This window comes from Hypanus sabinus, chromosome X1, assembly GCF_030144855.1.
Source record: "Hypanus sabinus isolate sHypSab1 chromosome X1, sHypSab1.hap1, whole genome shotgun sequence".
Classification (NCBI taxonomy): Eukaryota; Metazoa; Chordata; class Chondrichthyes; order Myliobatiformes; family Dasyatidae; genus Hypanus; species Hypanus sabinus.
In genome coordinates this window covers 20,746,040-20,772,312 of record NC_082738.1, presented here as the reverse complement: position 1 = coordinate 20,772,312, position 26,273 = coordinate 20,746,040, and the positions used below count along the sequence as shown (strand labels likewise).

The 26,273-nt window shown below is 45.6% G+C and overlaps 1 protein-coding gene and 1 long non-coding RNA gene across 10 annotated transcripts in view; one reads left to right on the top strand and one right to left on the bottom strand.

The window, feature by feature from the left end:
- The window catches only part of LOC132384674 (RNA-binding motif, single-stranded-interacting protein 2-like), a 226,800-nt gene that overhangs the window by 131,717 nt on the left and 68,810 nt on the right, over window positions 1–26,273 (top strand). For all 9 annotated transcript variants that reach the window (XM_059956023.1, XM_059956022.1, XM_059956021.1 and 6 more), the window contains exon 3: window positions 12,800–12,858. In XM_059956023.1, coding sequence (XP_059812006.1) covers window positions 12,800–12,858 — 59 coding nt within the window. The remainder of the gene's footprint in view (window positions 1–12,799; window positions 12,859–26,273) is intronic.
- Window positions 122–4,321, bottom strand: LOC132384458 (uncharacterized). Its single transcript, XR_009508904.1, has 3 exons — window positions 3,955–4,321; window positions 1,503–1,579; window positions 122–874 (listed from the first exon to the last, which is right to left on the bottom strand). It is a non-coding gene; the product is annotated as an uncharacterized LOC132384458 (long non-coding RNA).

Here is a 26,273-nt window from a genome sequence, read left to right as displayed (position 1 = left end):
CATATCTAAGTTCAGAGTACACCTATTATCAAAGTTTGAAAATGTCACCATATACCACCCTGAGACTAATTTCCTTGAGGTGCATTCACAGTTAAATACAATAGAGAAGAAATAAGAAGGAACAAAAGTTTAAAGTTCAAAGCAAATTTATTCTTAAAGTACATACTGTATATGTTAACATATACTGTATATACCTTGAGATTCATTTTCTTGCAGTTATTTACAGGAAAAGTAAATACAACAGGATTTATGAAAAGTATGCATAAACATTGAACCAATGTGCAGGAGAAGACAAATTGTGAAAAATAAAAATAAGTAAGAGTCCTTGAAAGTGAGTCTGTAGGTTGTGGAATCAATTCAGAGTTGAAGTCATCCACACCGACTCAACAGCCTCAAGTTTCTAGGGTAATAACTGTTCCTGAACCTAGTGGTGTGGGACCTAAGGCCTATCTCCTGCGCAGTGGCACTATTGAGAAGAGAACATGGCCTGGATGTTGGGGGGGGGAAGGGGGCAGAACTCCTTGATGACTGCTCGTTGTAAATGTGCTCAATGATGGGGAGGGTTTTGCCTAAGATGAACTGGGATGTATCGACCACTTTTTGTAGATTTTCCCGCTCCAGGTCATTGGTGTTTCCATAGCACACCATCATGCAGCCAGTTAGGATACTCTCCCCTGTGCATCTACGTATGAAGTTTGTTGAAATTTTGGATGGCGTTCTTCTAAGAAAGTAGAGGTGCTTCCATGCCGTCATCTATAATGCCATTTGTGATCCACAAGATGAAAGAATGCAACTTCAGGTTTACACTGGTGAAGAGCCTCAATGCAAAAGACATTGTTCCACAGTTCTGGAGTGTAAACTGTCTGAAAAAGAACTGAAATAAATAGGTACACAAAATGTAGAAACACTGGTGACCATTAAGAGCTTCCCAAGATTTAAGTTGCAACTTCCCAATTAAGTGTGGGAAATATTTTTTTTAGTTATACATTATTTTTAATATTTTAAATTGGACAATTGCCAGTAATTAAATTTATTGTCAATCACCTCTGGTGATCGGCATGTCCTGATGAAAGATTCACTGGCAAAAGGGATAATGGTACGAGATTAACCGGGTGGTTATTGGACAGAGTTGGTCTGGAACTCTGGTGCATAACACATGGGCCATGAATAGTCCAGCAAGGAGCTTGTGTTCCCACTTTGGTCCCCGAACCTAGCTAGCTCCTCATTGGTGCTGTCCCTCTGAACATTAGCAAGCCCTGGCTGCAGTTAAGCTACACCCCCAGGTTTACAGACTCTGAAAGCAGTCAAAACCTAAGAATGACTGTGCATATCAAAGACGTTCACAGCCACACAAAATATTTTTTAAAAACCCTAAGTCAATTGTTAAAATTAATAAATTAGCACATTTTAAAAATCAAATACTTAAAATGATAGAAAACACTTCAAAAAGGAATGTTAACAAGCACATGAAACTCAATTGAGAAAGGTGTGTGTTGACTTACATTAAGGAATGATATAGGAGCATTGGAGAGAGTCTGAAGGAGGTTCACCAGGCACTTCCTGGGATGAGAGGAACATTCTATCAAGAGAGGTGAAACAAGTTGGACCTGTTTTCTTTGTTTGAAAAATGAGGGGAATCATATTGACAGGCTGAAGAACCTGAGGTGCTTGACAGTGTAGATGGTGAGATGATTTCAGTAGTGGGAGAGTCTTGAGGGAGGAGACATTGTTTCAAAGTAAGAATCAGCTTCGGGTTTATTATCACTGACATATGTCGGAAAATTGCAACAAATGCAGCTTAACCGGAGAGGGGAGATGGTCGGTAGGAGGAGGAGAGGGGTAGTGATGAAATGGGGACCAAAGGTGATTGGTGGACCGAGAAGTGGTGAGAGATGACGGGCTGGCTGTGCCAGGAAGAGGAGGGGAAGTGGGAATAGAGTTGGGAGATTGTGGCAGGTAGAATTTAGAGGGAGGCAGAGGGTAGAGAGAAAGAGAGAGAGAGGAGGGGGGAAATAAGGAGTGAGTGGAATCATTAACAGAATCGACTGTCTGGAAACAAGTGGGAGCAGGCGGATGATCTGAATTTCATTACTGGGTCTGGAAGGTTGTGGGAGGACAAATGAAGAGATCGGTTGTTTTTGGATCTTCCATTGAGAAGTGTTGCGACAGACTGGGGTGATAATGTAAGTGCCTGTGGTTGTGAGTCAGCAGCAGGCCGATTGCTGAGTCAGCGCACAGACCCACACCCGTCAGTTTTCCTGCTTCCCTTCACCTCCAGAAGTTAATATCACTCAATGAGCTTTCCAACACAGCTGGAAGGCAGTCCACATGACAACTACTCTTGCCAGTGGTGGGGTGGTGGCATGGGTGACTTCCTGTAGACTGTGCCCATGCGTAGAGCTTGCACCCGGGACAGAGGGCAGTGCACAGATTGGTGCCCTGCAACAAGTTTATCAGTCTATACATAGGTCTCCCAGCTCCCTGTCATTTCTGCAGGCTGGAAGAGACCTGTACATGGAGAATGCGAGTCTGTACCCCCTGTTTCCGTATCCAAGGGGCTTGCTCCTCACCTTCCCTGTTGAAATTTAGCCCCACCTACTCTATACTCGGCCACTCAGTACAGAGGGGAGGGTGATGACATCCTGGTAGCCTTGCTCCAGGCTTTGGACAAAAGTGTTATCTGTGATAGGAAGGAGGCAGAAAGATGAGGGCCCCACCCAGGCTAACTGCCTAGCAATCTTCCAGGGGTATGTTTGTGCCCTGGCATCCCCCAGAAGATGGGAATATTTTAATTTAGTTGCTGTTTAAATATTGTTGTAGTTTTTTGTAACTTGTGGTTTTGTCATATTAGGACTGTAAGACATTGGAGCAGAATTAGGCCATTTGGCTGTTGAGTCTGCTCCGCTTCTTAATCATGGCTGATCCATTTCCCTCTCGACTCCAATCTCCTGCCTTCTCCCCGTATTCTTTCACACCCTGACTTATCAAAAACATATCAACCTCTACCTTAAATTCACCTGCTGACCTGGCCTTCACAGCTACTAGTGACAATGAATTCCACAGGTTCACCACCCTCTGACTAAAGAAATTCCTCCTTATCTCCATTCTAAATGGATATCCCTCTATTCTGAGGTTGTGCCCCCTGCTTCTAGACTTGCCCCACTGTAGGAAATATACTGTCCATATCCACTCTATCTATTGTAGTACTTGTTTTAGTCAAAAAGCTGGCACAGGCTGTCACCCATGGTGCTGCAGGTTCCTACAACAGCTGGTGTAAAGGTTGCCATGCACGGCAGTCTTGAGTGGCACCAACACATAAACAGGCCTCAGTCCCAGGTTATTCTTTAAGTCCTCTGCACATTCTATTTGGAAGAAAGAATTCTTGCATAGTTGCTGCCCTAAATTCTTGCATGTCTTACGTGCAACAAAAGATGAGGGGCAAACTCATTATTTTTTTGGAACCATTATTCCACAGCAGTTCAACCCATCGAGTAGGTGCTAGCTTTTCTCTGAGCAATCCATTTAGTCCCACCTAGCGGGCAAGGTGGTGATGGTGTGCTACCTCCTTGGACTGCTGCAGTCCTTCTGGTGAAGGTGCTCCCACAGTGCTGCTGGGGGGAGAGCTGCAGGGCTCAGACTAGGCTGATACATTTCCAAGTCAGGATGGGTGGTTGAGTAGAGTCAGAGAGAGAAACAGTACAAAAGGTGGTGCGTTGAATCCACACCAACGCATTTGCACTTGATGGGGAACCTGTGGGTGGTGCTGGTGTAGGCTGGTCTTTCATTGGCTGAATTGGAATTGGCTTCCATGTCCTGCGCAGGTCATCCCATTTGGTCAAGTAAATGGGCTGAATGGCCAGGTCAGTCTGGGGGTGCCAGGTTGGCCACGGGAATTGTGCTGTGCTTGAGAGTTCCTACATAGGATAGAGTTAAAGGCCTAAATGGCCTCCTTACCTGTTACTTCAAGCGACAGAGGACAAGCTGAAGACTGGGACATGCTCTCTGGTGACCTCTCCTGGCTTGCACAGTTGAGAGCCAGACAGGATGAAGCTGAGTAACAATGGCCGCCCTCTCCCCAGTGATAGAGGGGAGATGGGGAGGGGTGAATGTTAGACCAGAGGCCATGCCCGAGGATGGGCTGACACTACCAGGTCTGCTGGCATCACCAGTTGGCACGAGGGTGCAGGCTGAGTGCTGATGGCCACCTCCTGTGCAAGGGGATGCGGCCCAGGAAGGGCCGATGCCTGCTCACCAGAACTTGGCTGTGCCGCAATTAATCGCTGAAATAAACTGTAATTAACACCAAGCCATTCAAAAAGAACATGAGCTCACACGGATGCCTTGCTTGAATGAGTCATTCAGGAAACTTGTACTCACTATCGAGGCTGCAGCTGATGAGAACAGGAAATATTTTTGCACGTGACAGAACTTATTTATAGAGCCTCGTGATTCATTCACTGCCCATAACATTTTTTCTCTCCTGGGAGGGGGCTTGGGGGGGGGGGCAAAACGGTCAAGGCAAACTGCTTGCTCTTGCATTAAGTTTCCATATGGAGGAGATGTGTGGAGGTAGGAGGAGGGAATCTGCCTTGTGAGGGACTCGGGGGGCAGACACATTCAGCTTGATGGAACTTAAAAAAAACAACCATGGTTCTCCACTTTCCATTCCTTTGTTCGAGGTGTGGCTTCATCACTGGCAAAGCACCCCCCCCCCCCCACAAAAAAAAAGAACGCCCTTGATCTGCGGCTAATTCAGGAGACAGTTCAGAGGCAGCCAAGCTGCACTGAGCTGGAGAAGCACACAGGCCAGTCCAGATGGTTTTTAACACACTGACCGTTTATTTGATTGCTTGAATTTTAAGTGCACACTGGTGGGATTTGAGCTTATGCCCTTAGGTTCATAACCCAGGAATATAGATCTTCATCAAATAACTTAGCCACAGTGCAGCAGTGCCCTAAAAATGGGAAAAGTGGCATCCGTCTCTCATGCGACCTCGATCGGTCTCTGTAATCCCACACAAGCCCGAGCAGTTGATCATTGCCCCTCACGCCGATCTCTCACTGGTGTCACACCACGGAGCTCTCTCCACACGCCTGCCTGGAAGGTCTCAGGTTTTGCTGGGAGTCCACAGGCATCCATGGCCAGCTGCAGAGACTCTGCCCTCCAAAGGGTTTCACCATCGGGCAATATGGGCATACTCACCCATGTGTACGCACACACATGCACATACTCACACACACATGGTGTACAGGTTCTAAAACAAAGGCACACACACAGGTGTACAGGGTCTGACACTAGGGCGAACACACATAGTGTGTACACAGTGTGTATACGTGTTCACAGAAACACGTGAACATCCATTCACATAGACATGTCTATACACACACACACAAGCATATGCTCACTCGCATACATGTGCATGCACACATACAGACTTGCCCGCTCACAGCTGCACATACACACATGTACGTGCATAGTCCCAGGATCAGTGAGAGGGAACAAGAGCCTGGCTGTTTCATCGGCTCTTTAGTGTAGAGTGTGGAATATGAATGTGAGCCTGCCCCTGAGCCATCTTCCTTCTTCCCCCACCACCCCTCTACACACAGTTGTCCATTGAGCGCTACGGTGTAGATCAGGGTGACTTTTCCACGAAATCCTAACTGAACTGTGACCCATGCGTACCTCCTCAAGGCAGTCACGAAAGACCCACAGCAGCTCCCTGGTGGACTGGTCAATGTAAAGAAATGAGTCACCTGTGGTTTGTGGAAGCTTGCTGTGCATATGTTGGCTGCCCTTCAAAATCTCTGCAGGAGCTGCAGTGGGCTTTGGGCTGAAGCTGACAAAGTCCCTGTCCCACAACAGTGAAATTTGAAGCCCTTTCAGCTCTCAGTTCCAGTACAGTAGAACAAAGACTGTTGGAATTGAAGAGTTTGTGTGTGCTGAGGAAACAGTGAGGTAAAACGTTCAAAGTTGAAAGTAAATTTATCATCAAAGTACATATATGTTACCGTGTACTTGAGATTCATTTACTTGCAGGCATTTACAGGGGAAAAAAAAAGAGAAACAATAGAATTTATGAAAAACTACAAGAACAGACAGAGGCTGACAAACAACGAAGGTGCAAATGAAGACAAACTGTACAAATAAAAATAATACCAAGAACATAAGTTATAAAGAGCCCTTGAAAGTGAGTCTGTAGGTTGTAGAATCAGTTCAGTGTTAGGTGAGTGAAGTTATCCACACCAACTCAGCAGCCTGATGGCTGTAGGATTATAATTGTTCCTGAACCTGGTGGTGTGGAACTTAAGGCTCCTGTACCTCCTTCCCAATAGTTGTAGTGGGAAACTACTGGAGACATGCCGTCTTGTCAGTCAGCATCTTGTGAGGCAACCTTTGGAACTGGCCTTCTCATGGACTAGTGGTGTGCTTCCAGTATTTTCTGCTTTTTTTTCCCCCTTCTCTTGCTTAAGCTTTAATATAAGTGCAGCATTTGGATTAAGGGATGTTAGAGGAGCGGGAGAAGATGGTGCCTTCATTCCTGTGGCAACAAACCTGCTGACCTAGAACTGTATCACCGCTTCTTCATCATCACTGGGTCTAAGTCTGGGAACTCCCTCCCCAACAGCACCTTCCCCAGAAGGACTGCAGTGGTTCAAGAAGGCTCTTCACCCCCGCCTGTTCAAAGGAAATTACGGAATAGGCAATAAATGCTGTCCTTTGAAGTGATGCCCCTATTGGATTAGGTTGACTCAGCATGCCACAGGAACCATCGCATCTCCGTTTTCGCCCTAAAGCAGGGGTTCCCAACCTGGGGTCCACAGACCCTCTTGCTTAATGGTGTTGGTCCATGGCATAAACAAGGTTGGGAACCCCTGCCCTAAAGGAAGCATCAGGTAGCTTCACTTCTGTTCTTCTTTGAGGAGAGGGGGAGAGATATGTCAAAGTTGAAGTCAACTTTATCATCAGATGCAAAGTACACGTGTGCACAGGTGCGATGAAAAACTGACTTGCAACAGCATCACAGGCACACAGCACCACATTCACGAGAAAATCATAAATATAAATCAGACAGAATTTTTACAAGGAAGACCACAATTAGAACAATAAACAGTCCTTTGTAGTGTAGAGTGGTCATAGTGTTGCTTTACTGAGGTAGTGATTAGGGTTGTGCAAGTGGGTTCAAGAACCAAATGGTTGAAGGGAAGTGGGTGTTCCAAACCTGGTGGTGTGGGACTTCAGGCTTCTGTACCTCCTGCCTGATGGTAGCTGCGAGAAGATGGCATGGCCAAGAGGTGGAGTTTTTTTTTTCTTGAAGCATATTGCCTTCTTGTAGATACCAACTTTTCATCAGAGCAGGACAATGCCCATACTGAGCTGAGAACTGGATTGAGAATCCATGTAATCACAGCCCACAGCCAAATGATGCTGATACATCTGGGCGTCAGCATCTCAGAGGATCTGTCCTGGGCCCAACACATTGATGCAACCACAAAGAAGACACGCCATAGGTTTTACTTCATTAGGAGTTTGAGGAGATTCAGTAAATTTGAGGAGATTTGGTAAGACTCTAGCATTAGAACTAATTGTATCACAGCCTGGTATGGAAGCTCCAATATGCAGGATTGAAAGAGGCTACAGTGGATTGTAGTCTCAGTCAGACCCATCATGGGCACAAGTCTCCCCACCATCGAGGTCATCCTCAAGAAGGCAGCATCCATCACTAAGGACTCTCACTGTCTGGGATGTGCCTTCTTCTCATTCGTACCATTAGTGAGGAAGTACAGGGGCATGAAGACCTATATGCAACATTTTAGGAATAGCTTTTTCCCCTCCACCATCACATTTCTGAATGGTCCACAAACTATTTCTTTTTTATTCAATTTATTTATTTATTGTAACTTATAATATTTTATGGTTTGTGTTGTACTGCTGCCAAAATAGAGCAAATTTCATGACATATTCTGATTTCTGATGTATACTGAACTTAAACCCTATCCACCTATAGTGCCTCCATATCTTTTAAAATAGCTTAGCCAGCAAAAATAGGCACCCAAATCAGGAGCAGGAGCCTTCAACCTGCCCTGACACCAAATGCAGTCATGGTCAATCCAACTTTAGTCTCATTTCTCCATTCTCGCTTACCTTAGTAACCTCGCAAATCTTTGCTTCACAAGGTTCTATCCACCTTTTCAAAGTGTCAGTGACCTTTGCTTCCACTGCCCTTTGAGGAGGCAAGTTTCAAAGACACCTCAGCCCCTGAGGGGGGTGGGGAGAAGGAAATACCTTATCTCTGAAAGGGGCAACTCCTTATTTCTAAACTCCTCTCACAACAGGAAACATTCTCTGCACATCCATCCTCAGGATCTTAGATGCTTCAGTTAAGTCCACCCTCTTATAAACTCTGTTGGATACAAACCTAGCATGTTCCAGATATTAGTCTAGTAAAGCTTTTCTGAACTGCTTCCAGTGCATAAATCAGAAGACCAGATCTAATCTTATCAGTGTCCAATATAACTGAAGTTTAACCTTTTCATATTGAATTGAATTTTCCTTGCAATATAGAATAACATTCATTCCTTCACAATATGCAATAAAAGCCTGAAAACACTTAACGTCAGGCTCAAGGACAGCTTCCACCCTACTATCATAAGACTATTGTACAATAATGCGGACACTTCACCTCGAAATCTGCCTCGTTGTGACTATGCACCATACTGTTTATCCTCACTGCATTTTCTTTGTAACTGTAATACTTCATTCTGTATTCTGCTATTGCTTTGCCTTGTACTACCTTAATGTACTGTTGTAATGAACTGATCTGCGTGGAAGATATGAAAGACAAGTTTTTCATTGTACCTCAGTACATGTGACAATCATAAACCAATTTGTTGACTTACCAAGATACTGTTCACTTTCCAAATCGCTTGCTGCACCAGCATTCCAGTCTTTTGAGCAACATTCATTCAAACAGACCATTCCTCTGCATCTCTGAGCTCTGCAATCTCCCACCATTTAGATGATATGCTGTTCAATCTTCCTTGCCAAAATGGGACAATTTCACAGATTTCTTTGGCAGCATCTTCCAAACCCACCCCCTCTACCTGCCAGTAGGAGACACACAGCGAACACCACCAGATGGAAATTTCCCTCTAAGCTACCCTCCTAACGAAAATATATCCCTGTTCCTTCACTGTCACTGGTTCAAAACCCTGGAACTTTCTCGATGATGAAGACAAATTCTTGATCCACTATCTATTTCATTGAAACACGTTGCTTGTCTACCTGCATTTCACCTTCTCAGTAACTGTGAACTGCATTCTTTTAGCGCTTTTTGCTTTGTATGACCTCGATAAGCCAATGTCTTGAAATGCTCTGGAAGAGCACACAACTAGGAGAGCAAAGCAGAAAATAGGTTTACATCATTTACAGCAAGCTGCTGGAGATGTGATGTAAATGGGATCAAGACTGATAGTAGTCTCTTCCCCCAATACCTTGGGGAATCCTACATCAAAGATAGAATTTAGTAAGAACTTAATGTGGTTTCTCTGGTACTGTGCCTTTTAACTCACTCTTGTCTTTCATTCTCCTGCCAGGTATGATGTGGTTGATTACTTTCACATAGACATGTCAGGAATCCCCTTTCTCTCTTTTGCTTTCCAGAGATAATACAGAACTTTGAAAGCTAGGACGATCAGACTCAAGAACAACTTCTTCCCCAATCACCTCTCTCACATCCCTTTCCTGGTGCTGCTGTCACATTCTCAGTCTCTAAGCTCTACTTCTTCTGTTATTGTCACTTCAGCGGTTTTTTTTTTGCCCTACCTCAGACATGCAGTGCTATATTTTGCACTATATAGTCATAGAAAAGGACAGCACAAAAACAGGCACTTTGCCCCATCTAATCTGTGCCAAACCATTTAAAATGCCTATTCCCATCGACCTGCACCAGGGCTATAGCCCTCCACACCCCTACCATCCATGTACCTAACTAAACATTGCTTAAATGTTGAAATCAAGCTCGCATGCACCACTTGCACTGGCAGCTCGTCCCACACTCTCAACATCCTCTGAGAGAAGATGTTTCCCCTCATGTTCCCCTTAAACTTTTTACCTTTCACCCTTAATCCATGACCTCTAGTTGTAGTCCCACACAATCTCAGTGGAAAAAGCCTGCTTGCATTTACCCTATACCCCTCATAATTGCATATACTTCTATCACATCTCCTCTCAATCTTCTACGTTCCAAGGAATAAAGTCCGAACCTACTTAAATCCTTCCTTATAACTTCAGTCCTCCGGAGCTGGCAACATCCTTGTAAATTTTCTCTGTACGCTTTCAACTTTAATTACATCTTTCCTGTAGGTAAATGATCAAAACTGCACACAGTGCTCCAAGTTAGGTCTCACCAATGTCTCATACAACTTCAACATAGCATCCCATTTCCTGTACTCAATACATTGATCTATGAAGGCCAATGTTTTTGTGCTCATTGTCGCATTTGTTGTGACCATGTACACTGTTTACTCTGTGAACTTCACATGAGCCAGGTATTTCATTGCACTCTGGTGTATATAACTGTAAAATAATCTGATCTGAACCGGAACCTAAATATGAAATCATCTGGAGATACCTTAATTTTGAGGGAGGAGGTCACTCTTTTGAATAAGCAAAAGGCCTTTCTCTGTAAGTGTGTCACCAGTTTATGTACATACAGTACATTGTGGTGGGCACATTTTCAAATGTTGATCTGTGCCAGTGGATATTTCACCGTAGAGTTCACAGGCTCCTCCTGTTTTTGGCTCTGTGTCACCGTGCTTGTGGAACATATTTGGGACATCGATAGTTATACGGGTCACACAGGAGTCAGCCATGAAGAAAGGAACAGCGATTGCATGTGGGTCAAAAGAAATTGGACCACATGCAGTTGGCATAGCCGGCATGAGTAAGTGCAGTGCATTCTGCAGACGGTGAATACTGCAGCCACTGTGCGACAGTGGTGGAGGGAGAGAGCATTTAGGGTGGTGGACGGGATGTCAGTCAAGTGGGCAGCTTTGTCCAGAGTAGTCTTGAGCTTCTTCTGTGTTGTTGGAGCTGCACCATCCAAGAAAGTTCAGAGTGTCCCATCACCCTCTTGAGTTGTTGGAAAAACCCTGAGGTGTCAAGAGGCAATTCAGGTTTTGGTCATGATGCCATTAAGCTGGAAACAATGCAGATGAAATTTACAAGGATGTTGCCAGGAGTGAGAGCCTGAGTTTGGCCAGGCTTGGATTTTATTCATTGGAGGGCAGAAGGATGATGGGTGATCTTATAGAGATGTGTAAAATCATGAGGGGCATAGATAGGGTAAATATACACAGTCTTTTTTTCAGGGTTGGAGAATCAAGAACTAGAGGGTTTAGGCTTAAGGCGAAAGTGGAGAGATTTAATAGGTACCTGAGGGGCAACTTTTTCTAACCAGAGGTTAGTGGTTTTAGACCATAAGATCATAAAGACACAGGAGCAGAATTAAGCTATTTGGCCATTCTGTTTTATGGAACAAGCTGTTAGAGGAAGTGTTTGAGGCTGGTTCTTTAATAACAGATGCATGGGTAAGAAAGGTTTTGAAGAACATGAGTCAGTTGTGGGCAAATAGGACTAGCTTGGATGAACATTTTCATCACGGACCATTTGTGCTCCAGGGCCTGTTTCTGTGCTGTATGAATCTAACTTCCCACAGGAAACCCAACCTGCTCACTCTGGTCCATTTGAGGGGTTCTGGTCAGTGGTGACCCCCAGGACATTAATGATGGAGGACTCAGTGTTGGTCATGCCACTGAATGTAAGGGATAAGAGGATATGCTCTCTTATTGGAGAGGGTTAGGGTTAGATGAATATGCTCTCCCTCTCTCTCTCTCTCTCTCTCTCTCTCTCTCTCTCTCTCTCTCTCTCTCTCTCTCTTTTCTTTGGAGAGAGAGTTAATGGTAGGAGGATATGCTCCTTCTTATCGGAGAGGGTTATTGCCTGACACTTTTGGAGTGAATGTTATTTCTGTGGAAACAAGGAAAGGGAATGGGTATGTAGAGGGTTGGCAATATTTCACGCAATGTAAAATTGGATGTAAGAAAGATAAAGATTAACTTTATTTATTACATATATATCGAAATATTGGAAAATACAGTGAAAGGTGCAGTTTGCACCAACTACCAACACAGTCCAAGGACATGCTGGGGCAGACTGCAAGTATCATCATGCTTCCGATGCCAACACAGCATGCCCACAACTTACTAATCCTAACCTGTACATCTTCAGACTGTGGGAGGAAACCAGAGCACCCAGAGGAATCCCATGTGGTTACAGGGAGAACGTACAAACTCCTTACAAATAGCAGCAGGAATTGAACTCCGACCTGCCAATTACTGGTCCTGTAAAACAGCGGGCTTACTGCTATATAATGGGAACTGCGTAACACTGAGATAATTAGTTTGCATGATATTGGTTGAGGGACCACAGAGAGCATACAGATGGGACCACAGTTTACTGTCTCATCCTGAAAAGAGTCTACTTTGCTCTCAGTGAAGAATCAGGCCTTTTCTTGTAATTGAGCATCTGGAATAAGATTTGAACTTCAACCTCCTGTCTCAAAGGTGAAGGTGCTACCCACTGAGCCACAGTAAACAACTGGGGAGGACATCGCCACCGGAGAGACCATGCCTGGATTGCAGAGTTAGCTTCCAAAATGGATGGGCCTCATGCCAACTTGAAATGCTGCATCAACATTTTTACGGTCTCTAACTTTTTTTTTACTTTGCTTCTTAATAGGTATGGCAAAATAGTTTCCACAAAAGCCATTCTGGACAAGACAACCAACAAGTGCAAAGGTAGGAGACTCCATTTCTACAGTGTGTGAACATCCAGCCAGGCACTTTCACCCCGCCCCCACCACCTCACCCGCCAGAACAGTTTACCCCTCTCATTCCCAGTGTCGGCATCTTAATGCCGGATGATCAGAGGTAGCAGGCAGGAGCGAGGAAGGAGGGAGATGTGATTGCAGTGGGGGATTTGGTGTCAAGGTGCTCCTATTGTTTTTCTGACTGTGGGAATAAGTGCTGTTCAGGAATGATGTGAAAACAAGAGAGTAACACTGTAATTTGGTTTTACGGGCACGCTTCACCATGTAACAGAATCAGTCTGGATTCATAAGAAGGAGATACCATGCTGTGGCTGCAAACATTACAGACGTGCTCTGGCAACTGTATCAAGACTGGACTGTTCGATGACATCCTTTCAAACAACTATTTAATGAATGATTTATGTTATTTGTTAATTGGTTGAAATTACCTGGTGATGTACTAACAGCGTAAAACTGTTCATTTTGAAATGCCTTGTTTTTGGATGTGTTAACAACAACAACTTGCATTTATATTGTGCTTTAACAGATGCTTCACAGGAATGTAATCGGAAACCAAATTTGACACCGAGCCATCAGGGCAGGCGAGCAAACTCTCAGCCAAAGGCAATGGTTTTGAGGAGTGATTGATTAAACCCCTCCCAAAAAAGCACAGGAGAGGCTTGGGGGAAGGAGCTCAGAGTTGTAAAGGACTACAGCCGTGAATGGTGGGACGATTGAAATTGGGCTGAGGTGGGGTAGGAGTGGAAGAGGCCAAGACTGGATTTCAGAGGGAGATTGAGTGAGGCCGTGGAGGGAATTTGAACAAAAGGAAAGGCGAGGAGTCAGAGCAGCAAAGATTGGAAGTGTCCCACACTTACCAATTGGTTTGTATGTCTATGGCCCTCCCTTTCATAGGAGAGATGCTTGTTGAGAGTATCTCAGACCCGAACTGGTTAATGCTTACTTTTCAGCCAGTGGGAGTAGGGCACAGGCCATGACCTTTACTCCCTTGCAACCAGTTGGAAGGAAAATTGCTCAGGAGTTTGTACTGATTGCCGGGAGAGCTGGATTGGACTCCAGTTCCATTGGGGAGCTGGCAGACAGCCCATAGAGCAGACAGTGCCACGATTGCAGCCTGTGGTTGTGGGAGGGGTCTTCATTGAGAGGTAAAAGGGAAGTCTCCCTTTTCCCCGTAAAATATCCCCCTTCCCCTCACTCCCCACCGCCTGCTGAAAGCAGTCCTGTCAACTCCACCCTTCCCCCTCAACTGAGCGCGGGTTTAAGATGTTCACCGAACCTACTTCCAAAGGCATATCATTTGAATCAAAAGCACATTCCGCATTCCTGGGATTCCAGCCATCCGTGGAACACAAGGGAGGTCCCAGCTGCACAGCTGTGTTGTGGAAGGAGAGGAGGAGGAGGAGAGAGAGAGAGAGAAAGAGAGTGAGAGAGAGAGAGAAAGAGAGTGAGAAGGTGTGAAAGAGAGAGAGAGAGAGGGGGAGGGAGTGGGAGAGAGAGTGCAATGAGGCTGTCTGAAACATGTACCAGCATCTGTGAGAGTATTTATACCCTTAGAACTCGGTGTTCTTCCAACAATATTTCCTGTTGAGATTGGCAGGCCAAATTCAGAGTTAGATCCACCTCCAAGGCTAATGGAAGGGGCCTTTTTTAACAAGCTATAATGCGCAAAGACAAACCCAAATAAAGTTGCAGCAGTTTGAATCACCTGCCCCTTGGGTTCGTTTTTCATCACCGTTAGAAGCCAGCAACCTTCCCACTAAAATGTCCTGCAAATCATCACCGTGGGAGGAGCCACTGGATCTGTCTTCCACCCCATCGATTGGCCCCGTGTACTGACATTGCCTCTCCTCTGATGTCAGCTTGAAATGGCTGGGCAGGGCAAATGACCTCTCGGTTTCCTTTGCAAATTCCCAAAGCGAGCACAGTTATTTTGACATGGTCGTGTTCACCGTATTTTTGTGTTAAACAAGAAGTACAACTTATGATTGAAATGTTAAATATTGGCAGCTGTGCATATTTTCAGAACTAAGCAACCAGCTTTTGCTTTTAAAGACCATGACTCAGTTTTCCCATCCTTTAGTGTGTCACTCTACCAAAGTGAGAGGTATGTTGTTATTTGGCATGGCAATCATGCAGAATCCTGTCCAGGGCTTGCATCAGACTTCCCCAGCTAGGCTGTCTCATCAGAAGCAAAGGGCCTGACTTATTGCTTCCCAAACTAACTAAAGTAAATCAGAATGTGAAATCTGAGCCTGCTTGGCTCAGATTTATCCCACCACGTTCCCACCATTCCCCTCCCCCCACCACCCTGGGATCCTTTTCACCAATGCCAGGAGTAGACATTGAGGAGGAGGCCAATCACAATGCCCTCACAGTTGACTTGCCTGCCTGTACTCTCGGAGACAGAATACAACATAAGAATATGATCAATCATCAATGTACTCAAAAATCTAAATGCCAATTTGGATGATTCATATGTACTTTGGCATTCTTTGACTTTCCCTTGTGTGTAACTTGGACACTGGGCCTGCATTCTGTCTTGGCTCTTAGCTGATCAAGACCTTAAATTTATTGCGGAGCTAAAGTATGCTGATGAAAACCCAGCTACTCACGACATCCATGCTGAAATGGGCGGTCAATTCCAGTGACAACAGACTGCACAGCACTGGCCATTTACATCTGTTTCAAAGTTGCCAGCAGTTCTGAAGCTCAGTCTTACTTGCGCCATGGCACTTCTGTGTCCCATCTACCCAATTACAGCTGGCTTTACCCTTGACCCTTCTCGTAAACCAGCACACAGGAAAAATCTGATTATCCTCTTCCTTCTCTCTCTGAACTTAAAACTTACGACTGTGCAGATGAAGGATGACTCTCTAACGAAGAGCTGACATGGGCATAATGGACCGAATGCCCCCTGACCATTGTCATTTTGTTCCGTTGCCTCTTCCTTGCAAAAACAGCACTACTTTTTTTATTAATCTCCTCTCTGACAGATTTTAATAAAGCATTTTTTCGAGAAGGTGTCCTTTTAATTTACAACTGCTGCTTTTGCCTTTCACGTATAGAGTTTACATTCCTCCCCCTAGCTATTCCAAGGACCACAGACTGGCATGTTTTAATATTAATTGTAAATGCTATCGTGTTTTATCAGCCACTGCCTTGTTCAGTGGGGTTTTGGTTTGCTAAGAGTCATTTTGTAACATGACTTCAGGGAAAGTGGAACAGTGTCCTGACCAGGAAATGAAGCCCCAGCTCGCTGTCATTAATTTCACAGCCGTCAGTTTCCACTTTTCGTCTCCTCGGTAATGGAGGTGGATTTCCCTCCAGCTGCACGCACTGCTGATCTTGTTTGATTTCCATCTTTCATTTTCCTCAGCGGCTTTTCTTCCCCCTCTCTTTCCGGATCAGACCTCGCTGTTCCCTGTTCTGACTGTGCTGTCTTGCTGGTTTGCTTCAGTGGGAAGGGGAGCTCATCACAGTCACCTCACCTGATCGGCTATTCTTCAAGTACTGGTCCGGGCACAGTCCGAGGTAATTGGCACTTGAACACACACACACAGACATAACCATGGATATACATGCAGGGATATGTACACCCATACACTCAGAAGCCACTTTATCAGGAATCTCCTGTACCTAACAAAGTGGCCACTGAGTGTATATTCACGGTCTTCTACTTCCGTAGCCCATCCACATGTTGTGCGTTCAAAGATACTCTTCTCCAAACCACTGTTGTAATACCTGGTCATTTGAGTTACTGTCGCCTTCCTGTCAGCTTGAACCAGTCTGGCCACTCTCCTCTGACCTCTCTCATTAACAAGGCATTTTCACCCAGAGAACTGCCGATCACTGGATGTTTTTTTGTTTTTCGCACCATTCTCTGTAAACTCTAGAGACCATTGTGCATGAATATCCCAGGAGATCAGCAGTTTCTGAGATTCTCAAAGCACATCATCTGGTACCAACAATCATTCCCTGGCCAAAGTCACTCAAGTCACATTTTTTCCCCATTCTGATGTTTTGTCTGAATAACAACTGAATCTCTTGACCATGTCTGCATGCTTTTATGCACTGAGTTGCTGCCACGTGATTGGCTGATTAGATATTTATATTAATGAGCAGGTCTACAAGTGTACCTAAGAAGTGGTCACTGAGTGCATATAGTCATATACAATAATCGATTCACAAATTGATGTGCATAGAGGCATATCCCACATTAACAGACACACAAATGGACCGTGTATATCAATGCGCATCTTTGTAAGCATGCATTAATTTTCCACCGTAGGTACACATATTCATTACCTATGTTGATCTGTGTAACTTTACATACATGTGAGCATGCAAACATAAAATTGTGCACATACTTGCAGACATGCATGCATGCCAATTGCAGTGTGTATGCACCCATTATATTATAATGTTGGAATACATGACGGGTGTCAATATACATGATGGCATATGGTCAGGCACACAATTGATTCCTGAACTTGGATGCACTCGGGCTGGATAGCTTGCGTGTTGTCACATATCACTATGCATGTACATAGCCACATGTGATTGATGTCATTCATCCAGGCAAGTTTATAACAAATGCAGACAAACATACTTCCACTCATAAACATGCGCAATGGCAAACACAGAATCAGACGTTTAGGCATGCACATACGTACGTGCGCTAGCACATAAGCATGAGACACAGAGAAGCAGGCATGCATCATCTCCTGTCCTGCTCAGGAGCACCGAGCACCGAGACCAGTTGTCCCGGTGACCTAAGCTGGGATTGGCTTGGCCTGGCTGCCTCCGCCCCATGAATACCAACCCATCAGTGAGATGTGGAACATTAATCTTGGCCTCTCGAAGACTTGCCTTGTTGTTGTTTCTCTCAGTACTGGATTCTGAAAGGATGGAAGCAATTTTTCAGGCAGCCACATGGCGGCCAGAGGCTTCTTTGATCAGCTGTCCATGTGAGCAAGACTCCACCCCAACAGTCTGTCCCTCTCCTCTCCTGGACTATGGAGGCCTTTCAAACAATCTGCAGCATTTGTGGGTAGGAAAGGATATGCTGACGTTTCAGGTCAAAACCCTGCATCAGTCCTCCAGAAGATGATTTGTTGCTCCAGATTCCAGCATCTGCGGTCTCTTGTGGTTTCTTTCATTCAACCCACCATTCATATGGGGAAAATGCAGTTCCTCTCTAACCATCTACATGCCAATAAGCCTGCTGATGTGTGTTTGCACGTGTAAATATGCCCTCTCCACGTACATCCACGCTTAACTATAGCGCAAGTATGGGTGCAGCTGTATGTGTGTGCCGATATACAAACTTTGTAGATGTGTTTGTGGGTCCAGCTGCATTTGTGCACATATGTTATACATTTGCATGAGTGGATATCATCAAGCATGTCTGCCCGTCATCATGCGAGTACAGAAAGAGGCCACAGTCTACAGAGCCTCTTCTGCCATTCGCTGAGATAGCACGGGGTGAGCATTTTGGTGCCAAGAGCCTTAATGTCATAGTCCAACAGAAAAGATTAAAGATCAAAGATTAGTTTTATTTCACACATATACATCAAAACATACAGTGCAATGCATCGTTTGCACCACGTAAGATCAGCGAGGGTTGTGCTTGGGAGCAGTCCAAAGGTGTCACTACGTTTCCAACGCCAACATAACATGCCCAAAACTCACTTGCCGTAACCGTATGTCTTTGTGATGCGGGAACCAACACGTTCACAGGGAGAAGGTACAAACTCCTTACAGTGGCAGGAATCAAACCACAGTCTTACAGCTGGCGCTGCAAAGCGTTGCGCTAACCACTGTGCTTGCCCTCTCACTTCTGTCTGGCGCAGCCTCAGCAGTTCCTTAAGCCAGAGCAGAGCTTTAGGGTGAAGTATGAGCTCAGCCAATGCATGGAGCACAGCCGTCACCTCATCCCGCAGCAATTCATGCATGCTGAGTAGGATGGACAAACATGCCCCTAATGATAATGAAGATTGGGGGGGGGGGCAGTCTCCAGCAATTATTCTCACAAGCGCTTCACTGCCCTGCTGTGCTTAGCCAAACAATATTGCCCTGCATTTCCTGATCTGGCCAACGGGACACAGTCCATTGCAATGGAACTTGGGATATTCCCACTATTTATGTCACAGAATTATTCCACTAGGCGCTCTGCAACTTTTTTTTGTAGTAAATATTAAAAATGACAAACTGATTCCTCAAATGTTCCGCTTTTTGTTGCCTGGTGAAGCTGGAGGCCTGGAATTAGTAACTTGCCTCTTGGGATGAACTTTTAAAGAAAATAGTAAATCCTGTCACAGTAGGAGATTCCTGTGAAAATGCTGCACTTCGGAACAATGCCCTGAGCTTAAATCTGAAGTGATACACGCAGGAAGGGCGATGTCCTTGCCCCATCTACTGGTTTGGACAAAACTTTCTGGAGGATGCTGTCTCCTAAGCAAAAAAAAGTCTCTTTTTGTGTTTGTTTCATATTTCAAAATTTCTCCCTTGTTTTGCCCAAATTGAATGCTCCTTCCAAACATGGCATCTTATGGGCACGGTTGCCAGCTAAGTGACCTCTGACTTCTGAGATGGCTCACTGAAGCAGTCAAGCAGGTGTTGTGATAACAAACACTGAGGTGTAAAACTATGTTGAGAAGGCAAGCAGGTTTGTTCTTAGAAGGTCATTAAACAAAGGTATGGTCATGTGGTAGCACTCTTGCCTTTTGTAGGTTGTAGGTTCAATTCCCAGTCTAGCTGTAAAAGCACAAAATTCCATGTTGAGGCTCTTAATAAGGCACTGGCTTTCAGATGCTAAGACCTGGCCAGTCAATGATCCCACAGTGCAGTTTGTAAAATATAGAGGCTTCTCTGGTGGCCTTGGCAACCAATCCTCTCAACCAATTGACTGTTCAGAGCTGTTGAGCTATATGGCCTGTGCCTGTGCTGTGTTCTCCCTTTTTCCTTACCAATGAAAGAATATTGGAGGCAGTCCAAAGGGGATTTTCCAATGTAATGAGAGGGATGACCTATCAAGAGAGGCAAGGCAGAATATATTCTTTAAAGTTTAAAAGAATGAATGAGTGATCTTATTGAAGCGGGCTTGACAAAATATTTCCTCGATCCAGGGAATCTTGAAGAAGGAGAATCAGATATAGGGGCAAATCATTTAAAACCAAACTATGTCAATGTTCCTTCTCATGGAGGGCAGCAAATCTTTGGAATTCTCAGAAGGTATTGGAGGATAGATCATTGAGGGTATTTAAAAGGGACTTAGATAAAATGTTGAGGATTACAGAAAGATGAGGAGTTAAAACTTGGCACAAAGCAATCATTGGATGGAAGAATATGCTCAAGGAGCCAAGTGGTCTGTTGCTCCTGTTTTCTTGCATAACCACTGAATCCAGTTACCAGGTCATGATGTTATCTGTGGCATTTCCTCATTTCTGCACACCCAAAGTACCTCAGTAACTTGAAAAATTTCTGTTGTTCTGTGGTTGAGTGTAGTGCTACAGAAATGCAGGTGTTTCTTTTTGCCTTCGTCTACTGTGTACGAAGGGAGAAACAAGACTCCTTCTCCAAAATTAGAAGTTTAACAATAGATTCCTTAATTGATCTTGGGGCATGAATGGCATGGCCCTAGTTGTGGGACTCCTGGTCTTGATACGGCATCCATTTTAAATTGTTGAACAGAGAAACACAGCACCACTGGAGCTTGCCTCAATATTGTCCTTGCCTTAGGTCCCTAGTGAGAAGGAAGAAGGCATTTGGGGATTGGATGGTATGATGGACAAGGATCTCTGAATTTTTTTGGATAACTTGCTAATTCAGCAGAGGTGTCAAGTTAACACCACTGTGCTGACATCATCATCCCCCTGGAAACCCACAGCAGCAAGAAGAGTCAGAACCCAGTTGATCAGAGAGGTGAGAGCTGTGTCCCAATGGCATGTTGCAAATCTGAAGACTGTTCATTGGATGGTCCTTCTCACCTCTAGAGCTGAGAATGTGTGTCAAGCTGCATCTTGTATCTCTGTATCCTTTGAGTCAGTTGATGGATTCCAGGGCCAGAGACAGCAGCTCTTGTCTGTCATGGAAGGTTTCAGAGGCCCTTGGTCAATCCAGCATATTTTCTTCTTCACAGCAATGACTGCACTTTGTTACCTGCATTGGGATCTCCAGAGGCCATGGAAGGTGCTGTGGAAATGCAAATTCTCCCTTCTTCTGCGCTCTTAAGGTATACAAGAAGAATTTGGCCATCTAGCCCATTGAGTCTGCTCTGTAATTCTCAGCCCCATTCTTCCGCCTTCTCCCCGTAACCCTAATGTTACCAATTGAGAACCTATCAATCTCTGTCTTAAATACACCCCGTGACTTGGCCTCCAGGACAACGATTTCCACAGATTCACCACCCTCTGGCTGAAGAAATTCTCCTGATCGCAGGTTTAAAGGGGTGCTCCTTTACTCCGAGGCTGTGCCCTCGGATCCTAGACCCTCATACATGGCTGCTGGGATGGTAGGCAATAAGGCTGCTCTTCTGTGCCGTGAATAAGGTCAATTGGTGTGGGCAACTTTGAGACATGTACTGTCAAAGGGAAGGTAATGTTGGCACCATAACAGTGGGAGGCGAAGACTCTCCAACAAGAGAGTGTCTACCTACCAACCCTTAACATACATTGGCATACCCATCACCTAGTTCCCCACTCCTGACATCCTGAGGGGTCACTATTGACCTGAAACTTAACTGGTCCAGCAACATAAATACCCCTTGTAGTAAGTGACTCACCGCCTAGCATCCCAAAGCTCTTCATTTGCCCCAATAATGCCATCCTGAAGAAAGCAGACTGCATGTTTGGCACCTCATTCCCCAGCAGCATCGTGGAGCATGCACCCCAGTTACTCCCCAACCCTACTCCAGCAGCACCTCCCAGGCAAACCGGCTGCAGGAACAAGTGTGTGATTCTGACCCGAAACGTCAATGGTTCTTTTCCTCCCACAGATGCTGCACGACCCACTACATTCCTCCAGACTTGCTCCAGCCTTTTCATAGGGGAAGGCTGAGGGCTGCTGTTGCAGGGGAACACCGCCACCTGCAGGTTCCCCTTCAAGTCACATGTCATCACAACTTGGAATATACCACCATTCATCATCACTGGGTCTGAATCTTGGAACTCCCTCCCTAACAGCACTGTGTAGGAGCCCCTTCACCAGAGTGGTTCAAGATGGCGGCTCATCTCCCACCTTCTCAAGGGCAATAAACGCTGCTTGTGCTGCTTACGCCCCACAAATGCATAAGTAGCAAATGGAGGCACTCACTAATAGTAGTAGCACCCTCATGTGCAGCCTGATGGGACCTTCAGAAGAAGAGATACAGCTGGCAGAGCTGCTGCCCCACAGCGCTATGGTCCCAGGTTTGATCCTGAACTCTGATGCTGTTTCCACCAGGTGGTCCTGTTCCCTCCCACATCCCAGAGGGTCCGTGGATTAATCGGGTGCTGTAAAATATTCCTAGTTTGTAAATGAGTGGTAGAGTCTGGGATAGTGGGATGAGTTGATGGGAATGTGGGGGAGAGTAGGTTACAGTGAAATTAGCTGGGTATGCAATTGCGCTAAGAAACACAATGAGCCAAAGGAAATATGGAATTAAATGTTTATGGAAAAGACTCAAAATCCCTTGACAGGTGGGGAGAATGTGCATTCATAAAAACAATCATACGTATCAGAGCGCTGAGTTGGCATAGGTTGGGGTTGAGGGCTGCATCTGGGTGAGTGTAGGGGAGAGTGATGTGATCCACACATTGTTCTCCAATAATGAACCTGTATTGTGTACATGGCAGACAGAAGTGGTTCGGGTCGGAAAGGATAGAGTTGGTCATGGGGACAGCCATTAGGATTTAAGTTGGCTTTTCAAGCAGTGAGAGTGAGGTGTTGAGAAGTTTCTGTGCCATTGGGGATGACCTGGGCACTTGGCTGGGCTCACATTGCATGCAGCCAGGTCCAAAGGATAATATTTATTGGCTTTATAAAGTGGCCAGCAGAAGGGTAGCAGTGAAAGTAAACTACAGGCACCACCACCTGATGTATATAATGTATTCCTGCCAACTTGCCAACCCACAGCCACAGGAGACCCCATCTCATAGTCTCAGGAAGAAAGCCTTGCCCTCCCACAGGATTAGAAAGGGACACTGAATTGCCAATCCAGTGGCAGCCTCAGTCCTTTGCTCCTTTGGTCCAGGGTTTGTTTGCCATGGGAGGGGTGCCTTCCCTCCCCAACATGTCTCTCCGACTCTTCTGAAAACCTGCGTCTTTGTACAACCCCTTTCTGGCTCAGTGTAGGCCCTGTCAGATTGGCACTCTCTATGTGTTTCAGTCTGTAAGTGGGACACCGTATCAGCGCAAGTTGTTGTTGTTAAGCAACCTTGGGTGCCTTGGGGGGAATTTCCTGACCGCCAGTCACGGAAGTACTCGGCAAGCAGACTCCCATTGATGGGGATTCTATCAGGCATGGTGCATTTGCAACGACAAAGCTATGTAGATGCAAGCCAGATTGAATCCTGGTGCCTATGCTGCCATTTGGGTATAATGTGAGACTGCTGCAGAGCCAACTGCACTGCTTATCATTTCAGTGAGATTGCTCACCTGATTGTCTGAGATACAAGCTTTAAATCTGTACCAGGGGACACAGCATTCTGTTGTGGCTGATGTGTTGCTGTGGCAACAGTGACCCAAGGGCACCACAGCCACGTAATGTATCCCCATGGCTCCCAGGGTAAATGGCATGGCAAGACATTATACTGATTAGGAATGGTTGTACCTTCTGGATTGCCTTGAAGTCTCCAAAAGCTGATGATTGTTCTTTGTGGCACAGCTGAGGAGCAAAAGAAAGTTTTTGCTATCCATTTGAATGCTCTTGCAATTACTTAAGAGAAGCACATTAACCTTGGCGGATGCTCCAGTGCAGAAATGAGGAAGCGCAAATTTTGTTCCCAGTGCTGTCTTCCACTGCTTGCTCTCTGACAGATATAAAAAGATTCCACGGCGCTATTTCAAGGTAGCTCGTCCATGGGCCCAGGGAGGCTGCTGGTTACCCACCACCAAACAGGTCATTCGGTCAAAATTGCATTTATCTTTTTGGAATCTTGCTTTTGCGCAGATGAGTGCTTCCTGCAACGGCTGAAAATGCTGCAAAACATCCTGAAAGTGGGCTTCAAAGGTGCTACAGTAATGCAAGTCCGTCTTTGTTTTTCTGGGAGTTGTTGAAGTTGGGGAAGGAGGCTGTTTGATCATGCAAGGAGGCTGGAGGCTTCCATTCGAGCTGCTAGAATCTTGATTCATCCCTGCAATGACCAAGCTTACTCCAGTAGAGTTGGCGGTGAGCATCATTAAACAGAAGACCCTCTGAGTCAAGAGCAGCCAGAGATTGTGCTTCTTCTATTTTAAATACAGGCTAGGCCATTTCAGGGATAGAGGCAGGGGCTTTTGCCAAGTTAACCCCTTCCCGGTGGTGCAGCAGGTAGAGCAGCTGCCTCACCCTGACAGAGACCCGGGTTCGACCCTGACCTCCGGTGCTCTGTGTTTCAAGTTTTCACATACCCTCTGTGACCACCGAGTGCTCTGCTTTCCTCCCACATCCCAAAGATGTGCGGGTCAGGAGGTCAATTGGCCGTTGTTAATTGCCCCTGGAGTGCATTGAGTGGTAGAATCTGGGGGTGAGTGGTTGAGAATAAAATTGGATCAATGTAGGATTAGTGTAAGGGGATAGTTGATGATGGCTGGTGAGCTGAAGGGACTGTGTGATTCTGAAATTCTTTGCAACTGAGGTAAATTGGTGTCCCTCTCCATTCATCTTATTTTGAACTTGGGAAGGTAGTGCATTTGACTCTTGCCCCTATAGTCCAGAGTAGTCTTGGCTAGGGTTCCACTAAGAGTGTGTGTGTACTCATCATCCTGCTCACCACCATCACATTAGTGATCCCACACCGAGGACCTCTGGCCACAAGAAGTGGAAACAGCAATATAATGCAGTGTGAGCCTCAGCGATAAACACCAGAATGGTATCCGGATCCTTTGCATATTATATTCAGCCCCCAGCTGAGTTCAACGCCCAGTTCCCTCTTTTGCAGTGACCTGTGTCCATCCACCTAATACTGAAATCCCCCTCCCACACCTTGGTTACTTCCCAACTGAACCATTCCAATCTTCTCCTGAGTCAGTCCCTGTTCCCTACTCTCTCATGCAGAGATGCAGCGCAGAAGCAGGCCCTCAGCCCACCGAGTCCATGCTGATCATCAGCTAGCCATTTACTGTGCACTGATCCCGTTTTGTTGCCCCTGCGCTCCTATCACCACCCCCTCCCCGGGCTCTACACCTCACTCACACCAATTTACAACCCGACATCCAGCATGGGGGGAAACTGGAACACCTTGGGGGCAAGCCCATCCAATCACAGGAAAAGTGCGCAGACCCCACACTGAGAAAACCCAAGGTCGGGGTTGAACCCGGGTCTGTGGAGCTGTCAGGCAGCAGCCCTGTATGCTCCGCCATTGTGGCTATCCTAAAGGGGCTCCATTATGAGCACTCAGTTTGAAATCCTTTACAAAGCACAGCCTAATTGAGGTGTTCAGATAATTATAGGATTTGATTCTTTTTATTTCAAAAATAAACTTGTATTCATAATAAAAATACACAAAGGAATAAACACATTGCAAATAACATTCTTAGTGTCGTTCACCACATAAAAGTAAGTTCTTCCCACAGCAAAGGATTTCAGTAAATACATTCTTAGATAATAATATGAGCAGTTCTGCTCTTAATTGACATACAAGACCTACCTCAGCAGGATTTGATTGGGGTGAGAGAAAGGTGAAAACAGTTCCCTTCCTCAGAGAGTTGAGCTCCTGTGTGATACTGTGGGAGTGCTTCACCTTCAGGTGAGACGGAGGGATTGCCTGAAGACACTTTCACTGAGACCAATGGGTTGCTGTCGGGTCAGAGGTCAAAGTGGGTAGGCGCAGGTGAATGCCCAATACAATGCGATCTAGTTGAATTGTGGGACAGTCTCGAGAGGGTGACTGACCTCATTCAATTCCCGCATTTGGCTTAGCCAAAACTAGGTGTCATGGCGGCTGAGCTTCCTTGCAGCTCCAGAGACCCAGGTTCAATCCCGGCCTTTGGCGTTGTCTGTGTGTGGAGTTTGCACAGTCTCCCTGCGAACACATGGGATTCCCCCCCCGCCCCCCGATGATGTGCAGAGTCGGTGGGTTTACAGGTTGCTTTATGTTGTGTGTAGGTGAGTGGTAGAATCCTGAGGGAGTGGCTGGAAATGTAAGACAGAACAGGTCACAGGGAAATATGGGATTGATAGAATAGATCTGAGAGACTTTATGG